General features: G+C 40.8%; 1 protein-coding gene across 1 annotated transcript in view; it reads left to right on the top strand.

Moving 5' to 3' along the window:
- wdr75 (WD repeat domain 75) overlaps positions 1-19,530 on the top strand; it is a 39,289-nt gene extending 19,759 nt beyond the window's left edge. Inside the window, exons 14-21 of the mRNA XM_043692827.2 lie at positions 8,440-8,620; positions 11,715-11,809; positions 11,936-12,031; positions 13,241-13,410; positions 13,508-13,567; positions 14,244-14,375; positions 14,608-14,699; positions 16,835-19,530. Coding sequence (XP_043548762.2) covers positions 8,440-8,620; positions 11,715-11,809; positions 11,936-12,031; positions 13,241-13,410; positions 13,508-13,567; positions 14,244-14,375; positions 14,608-14,699; positions 16,835-17,036 — 1,028 coding nt within the window. The 3' untranslated portion in view covers positions 17,037-19,530. The remainder of the gene's footprint in view (positions 1-8,439; positions 8,621-11,714; positions 11,810-11,935; positions 12,032-13,240; positions 13,411-13,507; positions 13,568-14,243; positions 14,376-14,607; positions 14,700-16,834) is intronic.
- The last annotated feature ends 3,653 nt before the right edge of the window (positions 19,531-23,183 follow it).

The following is a 23,183-nucleotide window of genomic DNA, read 5'->3' on the forward strand; positions in this document are numbered from 1 at the left end:
CAAGCGCACTGAGCTGGTCCCACAATCAGCTAGTCCCACACTTCTACCTATGTCGGTCTGCAAGTTTTCTTTCTTCAGTTAGTTAACTAACTTGTTCAGCGACAATTTAATAATCTTCCAACACACACTCGGGCAATGCATTCAACATCTTCGTCTCCTTAGGTTGAAAAATTTCCTTGGGTCATATTTTGGCTGCTTTGGCATACAGAGTAACTTAGTAGGTCCTTGAACTGCTACCAATGAAAACAGTTTATTCTGATGTTCTAAATCTTCCCCTCCTCTCCAAGAAACCTATGACTGGGCCGTCATTCTTATATTTTCATAAATCTTCTCTGTTCCCTCTCCAGTGCCTACACATCCTCCTTCAGTTGTGTCCTGAAAAAGGACATATTGCTCTAGTTAAAGTTGAATCAGTGTTTTATAAAAGGTCAATATATCTTCCTTGTTTTTGTAACTTATAGTTTTGTTTATAAACCTAGCATTTCAAATGCCTTACCCACCACTTTCTAAATCTGCCATGCAACCTTCATTGTTTGTATACATGTGCCCTTGGTTCCTGCGCCACTTTAGAATTGTATCCTTAATATTGTCTCTCCCAATTCTTCTTACCAGAATGTAACACTACACTTCTCTACAATAAATTCTGTCTATGTCCATTGAAGTCTATCACAGACTTCCTCACTGTACACAATAGTTCCAGGTTTTGGATCATCTGCAAATGTTTAAACTATGTCCTTAGCATCAAAGCCTAGAAGTAGAGAAGAAAACTACAGTTCTATCACTGACTGTTGGTATACCCGACCCTATATATTACTCCAGTCCAAAAAGCATTTGTTCATCACTACTGTTACTTCCATTCAGCCAACTTTGAATCCATGCTGCTATTGTCTCTTTTATTCAATGAGCTCTAACTTTGCAGCTAAGCCTATCACCTGGTAGTTTATTCAACTTTTTTGGTAGTCCATGTACACAACATCAACTATATTGCCCTCGTAAACCTCATCTAGTCATGTTAGTTGTACATTATTTGATTTTAACAAATCCATCTGATTTTCTTTACTTCACATTTGTGCAAGTGATTGATTCGAGCTTTCCCAACAACAATTTTAAACTGCTTATAATCCTTGACTTATCCCTGTCCTGTTTTTGAAGGATGTAACATTTGAAACTCTTTATTAATTTGCACCATCCCATCTGGAAAACTCTCTATTTTGATGTTGGGAATGTTTGCTTCCTTGCTGAAGATAAATGAATACTGTGCACCTAGTACACAGCTTTGGCCACTGCTTCTGTACAGAAATCCCTTTTTTTGGACCCTAATTGAACATAGAGAAGTACAGCACAGAACAGGCCCTTCAGCCCATGATATTGTGCTGAGGATTATTCCTAATCTAAAATAAAATAACCTAACCTACGCACTCCTCCATTCACTGCTGTGCATGTCCAGCAGTCACTTAAATGTCACTGCTTCCACCACCACCACTGGCAACGCATTCCATGCATTCTGAACTCTCTGCATAAAGAACCTACCTCTGACATCTCCTCTATACCTTCCTCCTAATATCTTAAAACTATGTGCCAGTCAATTCTGCTTTGGGGAAAAGACTGGCTATTGACTCTATCTATGCCTCTCATTACCTTGTATACCTCGATCAGGTCACCTCTGTTCCTTGTTCTCTCCTGAGAAAAACATCCGAGCTTAGTCAACCTCTCTTCGTAAGTTAAGCCCTCCAGTCCAGGCAGCATCCTGGTAAACCTTCTTTACACCCTCTCCAAAGCCTCCGTATCTTTCCTATAGTAGGGCAAACAGGACTAGACACAATTTTCCAAATATGGTCTCACCAGGGACTTGTAGAGCTACAGCAAAACCTCACGGCTGTTAAACTCAATCCCCCGTTAATGAAAGCCAAAACACCATATGCTTTCTTAACCCTGTCCACTTGAGTGGCAACTTTGAAGGATCTATGCACTTGAACACCAAGATCCCTCTGTTCCTCCACACTGCCAAGAATCCTGTCTTTAATCCTATATTCAGCAATCAAGTCTCTGAATGCTGTACATCTTTGACTCTATGACCTTCCAAACTACATCACTTTGCATTTATCCAGGTTGAACTCCATCTGCCATTTCTCAGCCCAGCTCCGCATCCTGTCTATGTCGCGCTGCAGCCTGCAATAGCCCTTTATACTATCATCAGCACCTCCAACCTTTGTGTCATTGGCAAATTTACTGACCCACCCCTCAACCTTCTCATCCAAGTCATTTGTAAAAACGACAAAGTGCTGAGGCCCAAGAGCAGAGCCCTGTGGGACACCACTCAACACTCACCTCCAGACAGAATACTTTCCATCTATAACCACACTCTGCCTTTTCTCAGCCAACCAATTCTGAATCCAGACAGCCAAATCTCCCTGTATCCCATACCTCCAGACTTTGAATGAGCCTACCATGGAGGACCTTATCAAATGTCTTGCTGAAGTCCAGATACACCACATCCACTGCTCGACCTTAGTCGACCTGTCTGATCACCTCTTCAAAGAATTCAGTAAGATTTGAGAGGCATGATCTACACCTCACAAAGCCATGCTGACTGCCCTTAATCATGCTATGCTTTTCCAAATAGTCATAAATCCTATCCCTCAGAATTCTTTCCAAAACCTTGTTGACCACAGACATAAAACTGACTGGTCTGTTATTGCTAGGGATTTCCCTACTCCCCTTGAAAAGAGGAACAACATTCACCTCCCTCCAATCCTCCAGTAAACTCCCGTGGAGAGTGAGGAAGCAAAGATCTTTGCTAGCGTCTTAGCAACCTCCTTTCTCGCTTCCCAGAGCATCCTAGGATAAATCTGGTCTGGTCCTGGGGACTTATCAATCTTAATGTTTGCCAAAATTTCCAGCACATCAACTTCTTCAATCTTGATCTGTTCAAGCCTGTGTCCTAGCTCCTCAAAGTTCTCATTCACAACAAGGTCCTTTCCTTGGTGAATACTAAAGCAAAAGCTCATTTAGGGCTTCCCCTATCTGCTCCGACTCCATGCACAAGTTCCCTACGTTATCCCTGACAGGCCCTAGCTTCTCCCTGATCATTCTCTTATTCCTCATGTATGAGTAAAATGCCTTTGGGTTCTCCCTAATCCTTCTTGCCAAACCTTTCTTGTGCCCCCTCATGGCTCTCCTCAGTCCATTTCTGAGCTCCTTTCTAGTAAGCCTGTAATCCCATAAAGCTGTGCTAGATCCTTGCTACTTCCACCTTGCATAAGCTGCCTTCTTCCTCTTGACGAGAAGCCCCTCTGTTCTCATCATCCAAGATTCCTTAAACTTACCCCTTCTTGCCTGTCTCAGGAACAAATTTGTGCATCACTCGCAACAACTGCTCCTAAACAGTCTCCACATGTGCCCTTTCTGTGGAACAATTCCTCCCAATCTGTACTTCCCAACTCCTGTCTGATAGCATCATAATTTCCTTTCCCTAAGTAAATATCTTCCCTTAGTAACTACTCCTTTCCCTTTCCAAAGCTATGGTAAATGTGAGGCAGTTGTGGTCACTGTCACCAAAGTGTTCTCCCATCATGAGATCTGACACCTGTCCTGCCTCATTGCCGAGCACCAAATCCAAAGTGGCCTCTCCCCTCATTGGCTTGTCTACATCCTGAGTAAGGAAACCCTCCTTAACACACCTGACAAAAACGGCTCCATCCAAACCATCTGCACTAAGGAGGTTCCAGTCAATATTGGGAAAGTTGAAGTCACCCATAACAACAGCCCTGCTACATCTGCATTTTTCCAAAATCTACCAGCCTGAGTTCTTCAATCTCCCTACTTTTATTAGAGGGTCTGTAGAAAACCCCCAATGAGGTGACTGCTCCCTTGCTATTCCTGACTTCCACCCATACTGACTCAGTAGACAAACCTTCCTCAACAACCTTTTGTTTCTGTAGTTGTGATGCACTCTCTGATTAGCAATGCTACAGCCCCATCTCTTTCTCTACCCTCCCTATTCTTTTTAAACGTTCTAAACCCTGGAACATCAAGCAACCATTCCTGCCCCTGTGAAACTCTGTGTCTCCGTTATGGTCACAACATCATAGAGCATGGATCAGTACTTGGGACTAAGTTCATCACTCTTATTTCTGACATTCCTTGCATTACAGCAGACGGACTTTAGCTGGCTCCTTTGTTTCATCACGTGAAAAACCTTCCTGATAGATTCACTACATCCTGTCACTGCCCCATCTACAACTACCCCTCTCAGATATGTAGCGCTGGTTCCCATTTCCTTGCCAAACCCTCCTGAACCACACAAACAAATCTCCCACCCAGATCATTTGTACCCCTCCAGTTCAGGAGCAACCCATCCTTCATGTACAGGTCCCACCTTCCCCAGAAGGCATCCCAATGGTCTAGGTATCTGAAGCCCTCCCTCCTGCACCAGTCTCACAGCCACATGTTAAGCTGTGCTCGCTGATTGTTCCTCACCTCACTATCAAGTGGCAGCAAACCTGAGATCACTATTCATCCTGCTCTTCAGCTTCAACCTAGCTGTCTGTAGTCACTTTTCAGATCCTCAATCCCTTTCCTGGCTATATCATTGCCAATATGTACCATGATTTCTGGCTGCTCACCATCCTCCTTCAGAATCCTGTAAACACGATCGATGACATCCCGGATCCTGACACCAGGGAGGCAGCATACCTTCCAGAAGTCCAGTTCCTGACCACAAAATCTCCTGTCAATCTGTCTAACTATTGAATACCCAACCACTAGTGCTTTTCTATTCTCTTTCTTTCCCACCCCCAACCCCCCCCCCCCTTCTGAGCCACAGTGCCAAGCTCAGTGCCAGAGACCTGACAACTATGGCTTTCCCCTACCAGCTCTACCAGCAGTATCCAAAACGATATACTTATTGCTGAGGGGGACGGTCACAGGGGATCTCTGCTCTATCTGTTGGTTCCCTTTCCTCCCCCTGACTGTAACCCAGCTGTCCTTATCCTGTGTCTGAGGAGTGACCACTTCCCTGTACATCCCCTCAATTTCTCCCTCAGCTTCCCAGATGATCCACAGTTCATCTAGTTCCAGTTTCCTAATTCTGTTTTCGAGGAGTTAGGGTTGGGTACACTTCCCACAGATGTGTTTGACAGAGACCTGTGTCATGTCTCTCACCTGCCACATTCTGTAGCAGGAACATGCAACTGCCCTATCAGCCATACCCTGCTAATCTGAAAGTCAACACCAAACTAAACAAAGTTTAAAAATCACACAACACCAGGTTATTGTCCAACAGGTTTAATTGGAAGCACTAGTTTTCGGAGCACCACTCCTTCATCACGTGTTTGTGGAGGACACAAGTTGCATTCTCAGGTTAGCTGTAACAATTGGTGTTAGACAACATATTGAAGGTGTTAGCCCCCTTTATGCTCTGTCTATGCCATGATGTTTAGATTGATTCTAATCTAAAAAGTGAGCTAACAGAGTTTTACATGAATTCATGCAGTTTTTGAGCAAAGTACAATGTAACTCTGCAAGTACAAATTCACAGCACAAAATATATATGTGCATGTGGGTCTTTGTGTCTGTTTGTGTCTCTGTCTGGGTTGGGGGTTGTGCGTGTGAGAGAGTGTATATGTGTGTATAGTGAGTGTAGAGTGTCTTAAGTCTGTGAGGGGGTGCATGTGGGAGAGTGTGTGTGTGTCTGGGGTGGGGGGGTTGTGAGTGTCTGTGAGAGAGTGTATATGTGTGTGCATCAGTGTAGAGTGGTCCAAGTCTCAGGATGCCTGTGTGTGTTTGTGTGTGTGTATAGTGCAATGGTAGTCACCTGTAGTGTGACATGAACCCAAGGTCCCGGTTGAGGCCTTCCCTATGGGAATGGAACTTAGCTATCGGCCTCTGCTCGGCCACTTTTCGCTGCTGCCTGTCCCGAAGTCCGACTTGGAGGATGATCACCCGAAGATTCAAGGTCGAATGTCCTGGACTGCTGAAGTGTTTCCCAACCGTAACAAACACTCCTGTCTGTTGATTGTTGTGTGGTGCCCATTTATCCGTTGCCATAGCCTTTGCTTGGTTTCACCAATGTACCAGGCCTCAGGGCATCGTTGCCTGCAACATATAAGATAGACAACGTTGGCTGAATTCACTGCATGAATTCATGTAAAACTCTGTTATCTCACTTTTTTTAGATTAGAATCAATCTAAACATGTCACAGACAGAGAACACAGAGGGCTAACACCTTCAACATATTGTCTAGCTAACACCAACTTCTTAAAAAGGTTTTGTGATTTACACATGAAAGAAGTGAAACTATCATGGTATTCAAACAGATGAAAGACTCAACAAACAATCAAGGTATTTTGTCGGGTACGGTGTCGGGTCTCTGGTTTAGATCTTACCCATTTAAAAACTTTCTGGCAGCTCTTATTTCTCTCCACCCTCTCTCCTCGCTGCTCTGCCTAAAATGGAGGCCCAACTTTCGAGCTAAATCTTTTTAAGTGGGAAAAACTGACTTTCCCAGCAGCCCTCTCCATAATAGAGTCCATATGCCTTTTACTCCTACCATTTTTATGCCTGAACAAAATGATTGGATTCCTTTTTTATGCTAACTGCCAGTCTCTTACACTGTCGTAGCCTCATTTGACATTTCTTAGCTCACTCTACACTTGCTTTCTGAGCTTTATGTTCAACCAGGTCCTCGCTTGCCTTAGCAATGTTAGTAGTGGTGCAGGCATCCTTCTGCTTTCTCTTACTATTTTTTTAATCATCCAGGAACCTTTTTGATTTTTTGTTCTGCAAAAATCTTGAAATATGTATCAGCTGTACCCAAACAACGCGCCCTTTTAAAGGCAGTTGATTGTTCCATTACTGGTTTATCTGCCAATGCTTCATACTAGTTTACCTGAACTAGAATGGTTGTCACTTCATTTAAGTTGAGCACCCCACCCCCATTTAATTATTTTAACTCTGAATTGCACCTTGTCCTAGTCCATAGTCACCCTGAAAAGATTTACCAAAATTATTCCAGGCATATGCATTATCTTTGAAATTGGAGCACACACAATTATGGAGAAATTTGGTAAAGGTGAGATTATAGAGTAGATTATAACACCTTGTCTAAAGTAGACAAGGGAAAGCGGATGATACAAGGATAATGAGCATATATTTCAGGTTTTAGATAAGAGATCCAGTAAGGATGTGGGTAATTTTAATGACCCTTTGACGATTCACAGTGGCAACATACCAATTGTGCTCACTCAGTCTGTTTGCAAACCTCAGAACAGTGTGTCCACAATTAGATGTGATTCTACTGTTGGAATCAGTGGATAAAATACGTCAAACTGTACTAAGAAATACATTGGAAACCAGTTTAAAAGTATTAATTAGGCTCATGTTGTGATGCATGCTAGAAGATATATGTATTAAGACACCGGGTCCTTTTTTTAATGAAGAGAAAAGTAATCTATACATACGTTTTACTATTTTCATGGGAAAATTCGGTTGTGAAGACTGCCAGTCTCTACTCCATTGCCAACACATTATTCTGACTAATCACACCTCTCTGGTTGAGAACTAAGATTGACAGTTGTTGCATCTCCATTCCAACAGAGCATACTCTGTTCATGTTGTGTAAAATGCTGTTCCTTTTTTTTTCACGTTGGTTTCTTGTATTCTAGTCTCTGTAAATGCAATTTGTAAAACATTGTTCAAAGTTTTAAAAAGGTTTGGGTAAGTTTTTGCCTCTTTACAACCTTAACAATAGAACAACTAGGTAACGTATTCTTGGTGCACTTTCAGTTGTAAGAGATTCAGCAGTAGAAGGTGTGTTTGCATAGGTTTTTACATGGAGTTACAGAATTTTGTCATCCAGTTTCAACAAGCTGATTATTACTTCATTGAAAGATTATATGAAATACCAAACCTGTCCTATCATTTATTTTAATACCTGATTTACTGATAGAAATCACTTTGCCTGTGAAAGTGAGGACTGGCAGATGCTGGAGATTAGAGTCAAGATTAGAGTGGTGCTGGAAAGGCACAGCAGGTTGGGCAGCATCGACATTTCGGGCAGGAGCCCATCATCAGGAATGATCTTTCTGCTCCTCGGATGTTGCCTGACCTGCTGTACATTTCCAGCACCACTCAAATCATGGTTTTCCCTGCTATCTACTCTTTAGCTTTGGTGCATGTGGTTTGCTGATCATGGGGATAGTGATTTATTTATAAAAGTTAAACTTCTTATTAGTGTATGCCCCAGTCCCCCTTTTGAAAAGTGAGGCTAATATTGATATTTTGTATTTTGCATTTTTGTGTTGTGCAGTTTCTTGTAACTTGGTGTCAAGTACTCAAACATTTGAACTAAATTGCCAATGCAAAAGTTCAGATAATTGTGATTTTTCTGCACATGGTGTTTTACATAACGTGCTGTTTTTCTTGTAATTCATTTCCAGGAAAGTGTGTATGCTGGAGCTGTGATTTTGTGGGAACATATCACCACCTTCAGGCCACAAATTGTAGTTTCTCTGAAGATGGTTCCCTGCTTGCTGTCAGTTTTGAACAGATCATTACTTTATGGGACCCAGACACTTGGGATCTGAAATGCACCTTCTGCCATCCACCTGGGAAAATACAGTAAGTCCTCCACAAGTTTAGTTGCTGTCTGGCTGTATCACTGCTATTAATATAATTATCCATACTGTAAAATATGTCATATGGCTCTAATTTTGAAAATAATATTTCACCTCTTAGAAATTTTGGGGTTTTTTACCTTCAAAATGTTAAATTACCCAGTTTTCAGCCTCTTCATGACTGATTTTACTCTGTCAATGTCAGCTAATCATAATATTATTGCAGTTTGCACTGTGTGATGAACCTTTCACTTTTGGTAAAAGCTATCCAAAGTGAAGAGAATCTTTGGTTAAGATAGCCAATTGAATGTAAAACATTTTGATATATTTTTGCTTTGGAGTTGACTATTTGATATTAGGACCAAATAGGGACCCAAAAGACTCACTCGTTTATAACCAGACAGGAAAAGCAATCTTCCTAGAAATAGCATCCTAATTGGCCATTTGCAAGCATACTGTGAAGGCTCCTTATTCTACCAAACCAATACAGAGAGCTAGCAGCTTTAGACCCTCAGCAATCTCACCAAGAGGTTGGGGACTGTGTGACTGCCTGAAATGAAGCACCCTCCTGCACAACAATCAACAAATTAGAATCTACCCAAGGTGGTAGGCAACTCTATTGGATTGCCATCGGTCAGCATTTATGGCCTTCCATCAATATAGCCCATTGTTTGTGGCATGGAACCTCTGCCTTCAGTGGCTATACCATATGATATAGGGAGCTATTGCATCATTGATAACATACCAATGAGATTATGAAATGGTCTATAATTAGGGCTTTCATATGCAAATTGTCTCCCAGCCTCTGTTCAGTGGGCAACCCATCTGTTTTCCAGGCTGACCCGGATGAAGTTCTGTAGCAGTGGAAATGTGTTGATGTTCTCTAAGTGTATCTACTACACTTGCCCAACTCTTCCACCACTCCTGCATGAGCCTTTCATATGTTTTTGTCTTGATCATCTTGCTGTTCCACATAAATGTAAACACAATCTGCAACTCAATTAATTTTGACTGTTCAGAGCACGACACAGTTGAACATGGATGTAGGTTTACTTGCTGAGCTGGAAAGTTTATTTTCAGACGTTTCGTCACCATACTAGGTAACATCTTTAGTGAGCCTCCGAATGAAGCACTGGTGGTGTAGCCTGCTTTCTATTTCTATGTTTGAGTTTCCTTGGGTTGGTGGTGTCATTTCCTGTGGTGACATCATTTTCTATGGTGATGGCCTTTCCTGTTCTTTTTCTCAGGGGGTGGTAAATGGCATCCAAATCAATGTTGTTGATAGAGTTCTGATTGGAATGCCATGCTTCTAGGAATTCTCGTGCATGTCTCTGTTTGGCTTGTCCTAGGATGGATGTGTTGTTCCAGTCGAAGTGGTGTCCTTCCTTATCTGAATATAAGGATTCTAGTGTGAGAGGGTCATGCCATTGTGGCTAGTTAATGTTCATGTATCTTGGTGGCTAGTTTTCTGCCTGTTTGTCCAATGTAGTGTTTGCTGCAGTTTTTGCCAGGCATTTTGTAGATGACATTATTTTGCTTGTTGTCTGTATAGGGTCTTTCAAGTTCATAAGCTGCTGTTTAGTGTGTTGGTGGGTTTTTGGGCTACCATAATGCCAAGGGGTCTGAGTAGTCTGGCAGTCACTTCAGAAATGTCTTTGTAGGGGAGAGTGGTTAGGGTTTCTGGACGTGTTTTGTCTGCTTGTTGGGGTTTGTTGCTGAGAAATCAGTGGGCTGTGTTCATTGGTACCCATTCTTTTTGAATACATTATGTAGGTGATTTTTCCTCTGCTCTGTGTAGTTCCTCTGTGCTGCACTGTGTGGTGGCTCATTGAAATAATGTTCTAATGCAGCTTTGTGGATGTTGTGATGACTTGGATCCCATTTACCACCCCCTGAGAAAAAGAACAGAAATTGACATCACCCCGGGAAATGACGTCACCCCGGGAAATGACGTCACCCCGGGAAATGACGTCACCCCGGGAAATGACGTCACCCCGGGAAATGACGTCACCCCGGGAAATGACGTCACCCCGGGAAATGACGTCACCCCGGGAAATGACGTCACCCCGGGAAATGACGTCACCCCGGGAAATGACGTCACCCCGGGAAATGACGTCACCCCGGGAAATGACGTCACCCCGGGAAATGACGTCACCCCGGGAAATGACGTCACCCCGGGAAATGACGTCACCCCGGGAAATGACGTCACCCCGGGAAATGACGTCACCCCGGGAAATGACGTCACCCCGGGAAATGACGTCACCCCGGGAAATGACGTCACCCCGGGAAATGACGTCACCCCGGGAAATGACGTCACCCCGGGAAATGACGTCACCCCGGGAAATGACGTCACCCCGGGAAATGACGTCACCCCGGGAAATGACGTCACCCCGGGAAATGACGTCACCCCGGGAAATGACGTCACCCCGGGAAATGACGTCACCCCGGGAAATGACGTCACCCCGGGAAATGACGTCACCCCGGGAAATGACGTCACCCCGGGAAATGACGTCACCCCGGGAAATGACGTCACCCCGGGAAATGACGTCACCCCGGGAAATGACGTCACCCCGGGAAATGACGTCACCCCGGGAAATGACGTCACCCCGGGAAATGACGTCACCCCGGGAAATGACGTCACCCCGGGAAATGACAGTACCAACCCAAGGAAACTCAAACATAGAAAGGGGCTACACCACCAGTGCTTCATTCGGAAGCTCACTGAAGATGTTGCCCAGTATGGTGACGAAACATCTGATACTGAACCTTCCAGCTCAGTGAGCAAAGCAACTTCTAGAACCTCAACGTGAGCTACAAATCTTCTCAAAACTCGCTAACAGTTTTAGAAATGGACTCTTTGGACTGTTCATAATTTACATCGGATAGTTGAGTAAGTTGTAAATGCTCTAATTCTAAACATCATTGACCCATGAATGTGATCTTGCGAAACATCCATGAAACAATAAAATTTTATGAAATCAGCCATTTCAGGATTGCGTGTTCTCATTAACAATTGACAATTGTATGAAAAACGATATTTGCAATATTTCTAATCAAGAATTAATGTTGTTATTACACGTTTCACTTGTATCTTTCAGAGACCTTGCCTTTGGAAGACTCAGCTGTTCCAAGTACCTCCTCGGAACAACTGATAATGGTTTCTTGTGCTGTTGGAACCTTTTAAGCTGTAGCTGTAAGTGTTTTTTTTTGTTTAACAATATGATAATCTAAATCTGTGATTTGCAAAGTACTGAGATTTTGCAGTCATGCCATTTATAATCATTCAACTGCTGTTGAGTTTCTCATTTTTGTTCTGCAGTGGAATGGAGCACACGGTTGAATGTTAAAGTCTTGCAAGTTGACCCTCTTTCTGAAAATGTTGCTGCTTTTACTGAATTTTCTCAGGTTACAGACTGTAAGTATAATAGTTGTAGTTAACTGCAATATGTGCTGTATTTTTCATAAGTAAATTAAGCAAGTACCATATTTTCTGTTGTGCAGTCATTGTAATTTTAAGATTGATCAAATTATTGTTTTCATTTGATTACTTAATCACAAAAGATATGTTCAAGAAGTTATATTAATTTGTAGCTAATAAATCTTAAACGCAAACCTTTTAAACAAAGATGAATGATTTTGCAAACTTCGTGAAATAAATTTATGGTACCATAATATTTCACTTGAATTTTTTTGTCACTTCATTTGTGACTAATTACTTGTCTTGCTATTTGAACAGTCAGATTAAAAAATGCCAGCTTGCTGCTTTAGGCTTTGTTTTGTGCCAGGGAGAAGGATCTAGATATGTGGCCACAAAAGATGGCTTTTGTTTTCCTTGCTATGTAATAGCCATTCAACTTGACAGAAACTGAAACTTGCTCTTCCATAGTCGATTTTATCAAATGCCAATGACTCCTGAAACATGTCCACAGCATTCTGTGGTGAGGTGATAAGAGAGCAAAAGTAGGCTGTATAAACCTACCAGTTTCTGACTCTGCAGTTCTTTCTATTGATGTTCTGTTGCATTTCTATAACTTCTGAATTTGAAAATTGTCTAGATTTCTGCAATAGAAAATGCAAAATCTGTTTTTCACCATGTTTGCTGTTCCGCTATACACACGATGCATTTTCTGCAATTTTTGTGGAGGAACATTTGTGAAGTAAAAATCAAACTTTACAGTCTCCAAATTTACACTACTATATTAATGGGCTGGACTGCTTATATATTATGCTATAAATGTTATATAACACCAGAATTAATAGGTATAGCTTAGAATAATTTATGTAATGTTTTGTCTTGTAATCTAAGATATTAGGAAATAACCTCTAGGATTGATTCAAAGGGGATCACATTTAAGTCTTAAATTTACTGTTTTATAAAGTCACAATTACTCATTACATCTGTCCTTAAGTGGTTTGATATGAAACTGTCTTATCTGTAAGAACATTAGCTGGTGGGTTTGTTTGAAGTTTTAAGCCTTATGCAGCAAAGAAGTTAACTTTTATTTTCCTAATACTTTCCAACTGTTAGTTTAATGGAAGGATATGAACACAAGTGGAATATATCATGTTTTTCAGCAGTTGTCAACTTCATTGTTTTTCATTTCATGTTCTTTCTTTGTCCTAGTGTTTGTTTTTAAGCCTAATCAGCCAAGACCCCTGTACATGCAGAAGAATGTGTGTTCTGGTCTGGTTCAGTGGGCTCTCTTTGTTCCCAGAGAATTTCCTTTGGACTACAATTCTGAGAGTAAGCAATGGCTAGCAAGATCCCAGCTCTACTTCCTGTCTGCTTCACAGGTAAAACAAATTTATATGGTGAATTTGCAAGCTAGTTAAGAGATTAGATCTTTATTGCTTATTTACTAAGTTGATTAAGTTTTTTATTCCCTTACAGAACTTGATGACATTCAGTACAGAATCAGTAGAAGAAAGATTGACATCATCCAGCAAGCATGTATGTAGCTAGTACAATAATAGTGTGGCTAGAGGCTAGAGAACAAAATATTTTGTATAAGTCATGCATTATATCTTAAGAAAAAATTTGTTTTTCAAGTATTGGATATAAAAACCTTTGATTCTTTGTTTATTGCAAGTGGAAAATAGTATTCAAAGTTCAAAAAGTTTGAAAATGCCATCTGAATTGTGAAAATCTAATGCAATCTTTAATTCATTCTAGTGATATAAAGTACAAATAATCTGAGCTTTTGAAAGATTTTGGATAATGTTGACTGGTGTTTGTCTAGCAAGGTAGCAACGTATTGTGATAAGGGGTTTAGAAACCTTTATTTTTAATTTATTTGTACAATTGATAATACATTAATGATATAGTGACTTAAAATATCAACTGAAATAACTCTAAATTGTCTAGGTTAGAATAATTGTTGCAACACAGGAGACCATTTTTGCTTCTGTTGTGTAAGAACAGCCCAGCCTATCTCATTCCCTTACTTATTCCCTTGTCACTTTGCCAACGTTGAGAAGCTTTAATAAATTACCTTTACTGAGTTCTGTTTGTTATTGTTCTAGGTGGTGTTTCATGCTGATAAAGTTCTCTTTGTTTCTATTAAGAGTGGCTTCTGGGAATCTTTTGTTCAACATCTGCAACTTTATAATATTCATTTTTCTTTCAGCTGGTCATAGAAGAAAACATTCCCATGACTCCTTTGCATGTGTTGCTGGGAAAGCATAGGGAGCAACAAACCAATTTTGTTTCAGAAGCAAAGCAAACAGCACTGCCTGAAGGATCGGCTACAATTGATGAGGTGAGTACCTTCATGATGAGCTGGAAATGCCGGTGTTGGACTGGGGTGTACAAAGTTAAAAGTCAAAAATCCTGATGAAGGAGCGTCGCTCCGAAAGCTAGTGTGCTTCCAATTAAACCTGTTTGATTATAACCTGGTGGTGTGATTTTTAATTTCATGATGAGCAGTTGTGAATGTGCAGTCTTGACCACTTCGGTTTTCTGAAAAGCATTCTTCATTTTTTTTCCCCAAGATGCTTCATACACCAGCTCATGTTCTGCCAAATGCATCATTTCTCTGTTCAATGTTTGTGAACTCATTGATGATTTCCAAGATGGGCACAAGGTAAGATGCATAAATTGGTGGCTTAGGAATATGTGACAAATTCAAAATGCAGTTAAGATTTTACTAATGCAAGCAAACATTATTTGAGATTTTCCTATTGTCTGTGTACTTGCTCTTTGTATAACCCTTCAGTTACTTTGATTAGATAGAAAGGGACCATTTCATTGGAGGCATTCACAGAAGGTTTACATGAGTAATTCCTGGTATGAAAGGATTGTCCTATGATCAAAGGCTAAACAGGTTGGGACTCTGCTTACTGGAATTTAGAAGGAGTGAGAGATGATCTCGTTGAAACGGAGAACTTTTAAGAGATTTGACAGGGTAACTTCTGAAACGACGTCTTGTGAGCATCTATGACCAAAGAGCATCATCTCAGAATTAAGGGGCACCAGTTTAAGACTGGAATGAGGAGGAATTTCTTCTGAGGGTTTGAGTGTCTTTGGAGCTCCTTGCTGTGGAGGCAGAATCCATGTGTCTATTTAAAGCTGAGAGATTCTTGATCAGTAGTGAAATCACTGGTAATGGAGAAAATGCACGAAAGTGGATATGAGAAATGTCTGATCATTCACAGTCCTGTTGAATGGCGGGGCAGACTCGAGGGACTGAAAAGCCAAGTCCTTTCCTATTTCTTATGCACTTAAGGCCTTTGTGGTTTGGGTTAGATTTTTCTTCTTGACCTTCAAATCCTATATTATTGGCACCACATTCTTAAACATTCACTCCATCCACCACTGAAGCACAGTAACAGCGGTGTGTAATGTGTACATGATAAAATGTAGTAGAAATTCACCAAGGCTTTTCAGACAACCTTTACAATTCACGCCATTGCCATCTTGAAGGACAAGGGCAATAGATACACAAGACTAGCGTGGCTTACATGTCCCTTTCAAACCACTCAACAGCATTACTTGGTGTGATACCTGTATGGCACATCAGTTATTTCAGAGTCACTGAGTCAAAATTCTGGAACTTGCTGAAAGCACTGTGTACCTGCATCAAATGTGTTGCAGTGTCCAAGAAGGCAGCTAACCACCACCACCACCTAGGCAACAAATGCTGACCCAGCAGTGAAGCCCATACCCCATGAATGAATTAAAAAGCAAATATCATGTAAACTTGTTTTTACTACATACAGTTGTCTGCTGTTGCATTAACTAAAACACATGATGAGCAGCCAAAATAATTTGAATCTGAGCAGAATCAGAAAGGCAGTAAATGAGGAGTAGAGGGGAAGGATTCAGTTAAGATGTGTTGAGTTTAGTTGCTGATTGACAATTCTAATTAAGATTTTTAAACCAAAGCATGACAAATAATAAGAGCAAATTGGAGAAAATTTCAGCAATGCTAAACGCATGATCATGTATTCCTGCGTAATATATGGGCTTGTCTCACTAATGATCATAGATTTCAAATGAGTGAGTGGCAGACTGTCGAGAAGCTTGCAGTGGTATAAGTGTAAAAAAGTTCATATTTTAGAGGGATGAGGGTGGATGTAATTTATTTAGATATTCAGAAAACCTTGGTAAGGCACCACACCTTAAGTTACTTGATAACAGTGATATTTTAGATAGTGTATTAGCATGGATACGAACATTGGCTAATAGAAGACAGAATTAGGGTAACAGGGGCATTTTCAGAATGACCTGTAACTAATGGAGTTCCACAGGGATCGGTGCTGGGGCAGCAATTATTTACAATAGTTATTAATGCTTTGAAAAGTGAATATATGTAGCCAAGTTTGCAGATGGAACAAAAATATGTGGAAAGGCAAGTGATGAGGATGACGGGATAGAGACAAGTTAAACGAGTAAGCTTGGCAGATGAAATATAATTGGGCAAAATGTGAGGTTATGCAGTTTGGCAGGAAGAATAAAAGAACTGAATTTTAGGATCATGGCTGAGCAGGCTTGAGAGGCTGAACAGCCGACTTTTTTATTGTCATAAGGGACACTGAAAAATAAGTTGGAACTGATGCTAAGAATATCTTCTCTTGAGTGATAATTGTTTGGAATAATCAGTCAAATTAAATTGAAGTAATTAGGTGTTTGAATTCTACTCACAATTCATTTGAAAGAAAAAAATGTTTCTAATTCTGTTTTAAACTGATTATTCATTTCTGTAACATGTGAAATTAGTGCGAAAGAAGAAGAGGTGGAGGAAATGGACAGTGAGAAAGAGGAAGATGAATCTGACACGGAAATTACTCTTGTTGAAGATGAGCAAGAAACAAAGGAGGCATATTCAGCAGAGGAACTGTTACCTAAGCTGACCAAATCTGAGCAAAAAGAACTTAAAAAACTTCGGAAGATTGATTTCAGCTGGATATCTACATTATAGATTACAGCTGGATAGCTATTGGGAAATGGCAGGATAAAATGTTAAATATTTTTAGTACACATATTTAGTCATTGTTATCTATATAAAGCTTTGTTTTTAAAACTCTGACTGTTTGTGTTATAATTTGTTTGGGAGATATAAGGTATTTTGTATATTTATTCTGTAATGTCGTTTGGCTCAGTTGGATGGGTGCTGGTTTATAGTGATGCCAATAGCATGGGTTCAATTTTTGTGCCAACCGAAGTTACTATTAAAGAATCTATTCAGCCTTTCTTAGTGGAGGCTTGGTCACCCTTGGGTTAAAGCAACACCAGTTGATTTGAGAGCACACCCCTGTGGTCTGGTAAGATTACTGCAGCTTTACCTTTCAGGTTTTACGTTTTAAAGCATGTCCTAACTCATACATTTGGTTTGTAGGACCTCGGCCCTTTGTTTCAACCTATGTCATTGATCCCATTATGTACCACAACCACTGGCTGTTCTCATGTGCGCACATATCCCTTTAGAATGCCCTGTGGTGAGACATCCATGACCCTGGCTCCATTAAGGAACTGTGCCATCCAGGAGTCTCTTCTGTAACTACAAAAATGCCTGTCTGTTCCCTTTACTAATGAATCCCCAACCACTACAGGGAACCGCCATACTCATGGATTCCGTGCCTGTGGTTTACCGTGGCCCAAAAATATTACATGGAACATATCAAAACTTTATTCCAGGAGGCTACCAGGAGGTTAAGTTGCCTATTTAAATGATTGGGTTCACTATATATGCAGTTTCTGTCAGCCGCAGTAGGTCTTGGAACGTATCACCTGTGGGTACAGGGGGACACTTGTATTTCCTGATACTCATCTTCCTTCTTCCTTCTCTTGTGTAGCAGAACCACCCATGGGGCTGTGGATTTGACTCCTGGGTGGGTGGGTGGGGAGAGGAGGGAAGAGAGGGGATGTGTGCAGTCAAAGGGTCATAGAGATGTACAGCGAAACAGACCCTTTGCTCCAACCCATTCATGCCGACCAGATATCCCAACCCAATCTAGTCCCACCTCTCACCACCCCGTCCATATCTCTCCAAATCCTTCCTATTCATATACCTATCCAGAGCCTTTTAAATGTTGCAATTGTACCAGCCTCCACCATTTCCTCTGGCAGCTCATTCCATACACATACCACCCTCTGTGTGGAAAAAGTTGCCCCTTAAGTCTCTTTTAATCTTTCCCCTCTCCCCCTAAACCTATGCCCTCTAGTTCTGGACTCAACCACCTCAGAAAAGACTCTATTTATCCTATCCATGCCCCTCATGATTTTATAAACCTCTATAAGGTCACCCCTCAGCCTCCAAAGCTCCAGGGAAAATAGCCCCAGCCTGTTAAGCCTCTCCCGATAGCTCAAATCCTCCAACCCTGGCAACATCCTTGTAAATCTTTTCTGAACCCTTTCAAGTTTCACAGCATCTTTCTGATAGGAAGGAGACCAGAATTGCACGTAATATTCCAACAGTGGTCTAGCCAGTGTCCTGTTCAGTCACAACATGACCTCCTAACTCCTGTACTCAATACTCTGACCAATAAAGGAAAGCATACCAAACGCCTTCACTATCCTGTCTACCTGCAACTTCACTTTCAAGGAGCTGTGAACCTGCACTCCAAAGTCTCTTTGTTCAGCAACACTCCCATTAAGTGTATAAGTCCTGCTAAGATTTGCTTTCCCAAAATGCAGCATCTCACATTTATCTAAATTAAACTCCATCTGCCCCTTCTCAGCCCATTGGCCCATATGATCAAGATCCTGTTGTAAAATCAGGTGCTATCTTCTGAGAAGTGATACACCCCATAGCATCCAAAACAGTTCATCTGCTGGAGAGGAGTTCAGTCACAGGAATCTCCTACATTACCTGCCTTCCTGTACTCTGCCAGGTAGCCACTCATCCCTCTTCTGCCTGTTTAGTCTTTATCTGTCATGGGACCATCTCACTGAACATACTGTCTGTGATAATCTCAGCATTAAATGCTCCACAGAGACAGAGCTGCGGTGAACTATGTTTAGCCTGGAAGTGTCCATGTTTCACACCTAATGCAGAAGGAGATAACAGGTGTGAGCCCTGCTACCATGACTTCCCTTCAGATTAATGTTAATTTATAGAGTACTAATTACACTCTAAGCACTTCTCCCATATTCAAATCCCTACCTCATTCAGTTTAAAGTACTTCTGACCCTACTCCAGATGCTTTATAATTTAGAGCTGTTTAAAGATGCAGCCTGCAAAGTGCTACCTGACCACCTCATTAGCAGTATCGCACTGGGTTCACCACTTTCCACTTGCACTGCTTCATACCTAGTTCACTGCTCTCCTCTTGAGCTGCTTGATGCAGACTACATCAGTCTTCCCTTGAGCTGCTTTGTACCAAGTTGACCACTCTAATCATGCGTTTCTAGTTATTCCATTTGTCACTGTATTCCATCATATTTTCAATTAAACTACAAATTTAGGAACACTGGCTACAACTTAGTTCATTAGCCTCTGAAACATCACTGGAGCATTCTTCAGATCAGTTGGTCTCACTTAACATTGGAAAAGGCCACTAGGTGTGACAAAGATTGCAATTTCTTTAGCTTGCATTGTTAAGAAACCTTATTTTGGTAAGAAACACATCGTGTTGCTAACGTCAGTAGTCGTCCAAGCAGGAGGTTGACGATATTACTGCATTAGCCTTTTCTGGAGTCAATGCAAAATTTTATTAAATCAACAGACAGAGGCACAGATACAACTGGAGAGCTTAGTTGCTTTTAATGAGTTCAAGTAAGTAGTTTTCCAAATAATATTGGGTTTTTGATTTCACCTGGGCTTGTTTCTCTGGACTTAAGCATTCTGGATGTTATTTTATGGGAGCGGGTTCTTCTGCATCCATATGTATGGTAAAGGTATACTCCCCAGTTTGTCCCTACGTAGTCCTTTAAACTTTGAGAGTAGCCTTGTTGGATCTCCCCATTGTTCTGCGCCTAATTATAAACATGTGTCCAATAGTTTGAGATTTAATTTGACAACTTCTGCATCATTCTCATTACTTTTTCATCCTCCAAAGGCTGAAAGTTCTGTCCCCTTTATGCTCCCACCTGCTGTCCTTGGGTTTGTAAGAGTGCAGCCATGTCTTGCTGCTTCAACACTCTGTTTCTCTAGTTTTTCGTTTTTGTTCCTCGAAGTTATTTTTCTAAGTATCCTGTATCTAGACTCCTCAAAAGTTAAATTACAAAGTGATCACACAGGCTAGGGTGTGAAAGAGATCCCCTTTATACATGCACCACAAAAGGTTGCTGTGCAGCTCAAGAAATTAGGAAGGTAAATTGAATAATAGTTTTATTGCAAAGGAAATGGACTTTAAAAATAGGGAAAATTTGCTACAAAGATACAGTGCATTATTGACACTACAATTGTAGAGTGCTACATACAGTTTTGTTCTCTTAATTTGAGGCCACTCAGATATTACTGCACTAGGTTGAATTCTGGAGTGAAGGGGATTCTGTTATAAGGAAATGTCATGGAAGTCTAACCTTTATCGGAATCGAGAAGAATGCGAGGTGATCTCATGTACATATAAGGTTCTGAAGAGGCTTGACAAGATAATTGCTGAGAGAATAATTTCCCCTCAGTGGGAGCTGGGGATCAAAAACAAGGGGGTTTAGTTTCAAATTTAGGGGTATTCTACTTCAGATGAAGGCAAGAAGCCATTTCTTCTCTAAATGTCATTAATATGGGGAATTCTGTACTACAAATAGAAGAGGACGTTACATCCTTGAATCAACTCAAAGACATTGAACAGATCTTTAATGAAGTTGGGGGTGAGCAGGCACGAATGTACAGTTAAGGCCGCAAGTTAGATTAGTAATCTTATTAAATGGCAGTGCATGGACCAAGGGTCCAAATGGCTACCTCCTACTTCTATGTCTCAAGTACTGAATTGCGACATTATATATAAATCATAGTACGGTGCAAGCAATTAAATATAATTCACCACAGAAATGGAAATGTCATTAAGTCAAGTAAACAAGCTTGGGTAAAAGCTCAACCAATTGGTATTTCCTTCAGCCAGCAAGTGAGGGTGAATTCTGACCTAAATCTGCTTGTACATATTATCCTTTAATGCCTTAATGAATATAAATCTGACAATCTCAATTTTAAAATGAACAATTAACCTTGCGTCAGCTGCCATTTCATGAAAATTGTTCCAGAATTCTTTGATTGTGTGTAGAATTGCTTTCTAACTCCTCCTGAAGGTTTGGATCTAACTTATATGCCTGACATATTCTTCACTTGATGTCCTTACAATGGTATTTTGTCAGGTGGTGCTATTTGCTTGTTTTTCTCTCCTCGTCAATCACTTGTGCAATATTTTTTTTGTAGCTGGCTGTGGTCCATCACTTGGTGAACCACACATGTTATTTCCTGTTAGATTGCACATGTAAGCACTAACATCTTAAATATTTTGGCATACTCCGAAGAGGAGTTGGGGTTGCAGACTAGGAGCAAAATAACAGCTGTAGAATGTGATTCCAATCTGGCAAGATTCACTTCTAAGATTGCTTACAATTCTTAGAATCAAGCTGCAAAATTAGGTTTATCCGTAGCTAATGCTGATAGGGATATTTAAGGATTCAGGTGCAGATTAAAAAGGGACCAATTCTGAAATAAAAGGAGAATCTCTGAATAAAATGAATTTAAATGAGGCAAGTTTATGCTCTTGCAAATTTGAAAACCACTTTCAAGTGGCAAGTAGACCAGAATAAACTGGTCAGTTCTGGTCACTTAACAAAGGCTGATTAGAGAGTTGATGTAACAGCAAACAGATCCAGACTGATGCCACCACCAAACGTTCTTCTTCCCTCTCCATTCCTCTGTCAGCATCTGAAGGGACTATAATACTGCACTTCTCAATCAACCTTCTATACTCCCTCTGTCACCTGCATATGAAAGCACAGGAGATACAACATGTCCCCTTTTAGCTCCACTCTCTGATGCTGGTTTTCTCTTTATACCTCTAGACAGTTCTTTTCTCCTTTACTTGTTCTGCTACCACCTCACTTAGCTTTCAATATCTTTTTTTTTTTATTTAATCTCCTGCATTCAACCCTGTCTCACATCTTGCCTGTTTATTCTATCCTCCACTTCTTCTATTCCCTACCTGCTCTTAAAAACAGTAACCTTCCTTAGTGCTTTTAAGTTCTGATGGAGGGTCAGCTTTCTCCTAAGTCACAAGTAATTTTTGTAAGGTGATATTATGTAGCATCTAACAAACAAGTGAAGTCTACACCATGTTGTTTGAATGTATTTCAAAGTGCACATTTTGTGGATGTACCCTTCTTCATTGAATACCACTGTATACAAAATTTGTGCAAAACTGTAATACAAATGTGTGTTTTATTGATTTTTAAAACAACACTTGATAACAAATGGGTTGTTGAAAACTGACAATTGAATATTGTATAAACTATGTAGTTACAAGAAGCTTAATCGTGTGCATGTTTTTCTTGTTGAACAAAAGCAGTTTTGGATGAAACATGCTGGACATGTGGGGCAGACTTTTTCATTTTGACTTTCATGATGCTTGGTCTCCCAGCTCCAAGATTTTCACCTTAGTGGGTATCCTCTCCAGATGAGACTCGGGAGCCCTTTCGACCCAAATGTCCCTTGGGCAATTGGCCAATTCTTACAAGTCACCCACACTTGTATCCCAAATGCAGAAAGTAGGCTTGTACTTAGACATAGTGGAAAGAAGAAGGAAACTTAGCACAGATGCTGTTACATCATTTTACATAATAGTCATACAGCATGGAAACAGTCCCTTTGGCACTATCTCTATGCTCACCAACTAACAACATATCCCATTTATCTCCGCTTGGTCCATAGCCTACTATGCCCTAGCATTTTGAGTACTTATCCAGTTGCTGCTTAAATGCTGCAAGATTACGTGCTTCCGCCACCACCATGCTTCCACAGAACTCAGCTCTTCTGACCTTGACTCAGTCTTTTTTCCCTTAGTCCAGTCTGTGCCTACATACATTAGTGATTCCTCTGACGCTTTACACCAGTTTTGGAATTTCCAGTTTGTAGGCTCCAGCTGCCTCCTCTTTACCATGGACATGTAATCCCTTTACA

Source organism: Chiloscyllium plagiosum, unplaced genomic scaffold, assembly GCF_037043375.1.
Source record: "Chiloscyllium plagiosum isolate Xiang-an unplaced genomic scaffold, Cpla_swu_hap1 HiC_scaffold_7, whole genome shotgun sequence".
Classification (NCBI taxonomy): Eukaryota; Metazoa; Chordata; class Chondrichthyes; order Orectolobiformes; family Hemiscylliidae; genus Chiloscyllium; species Chiloscyllium plagiosum.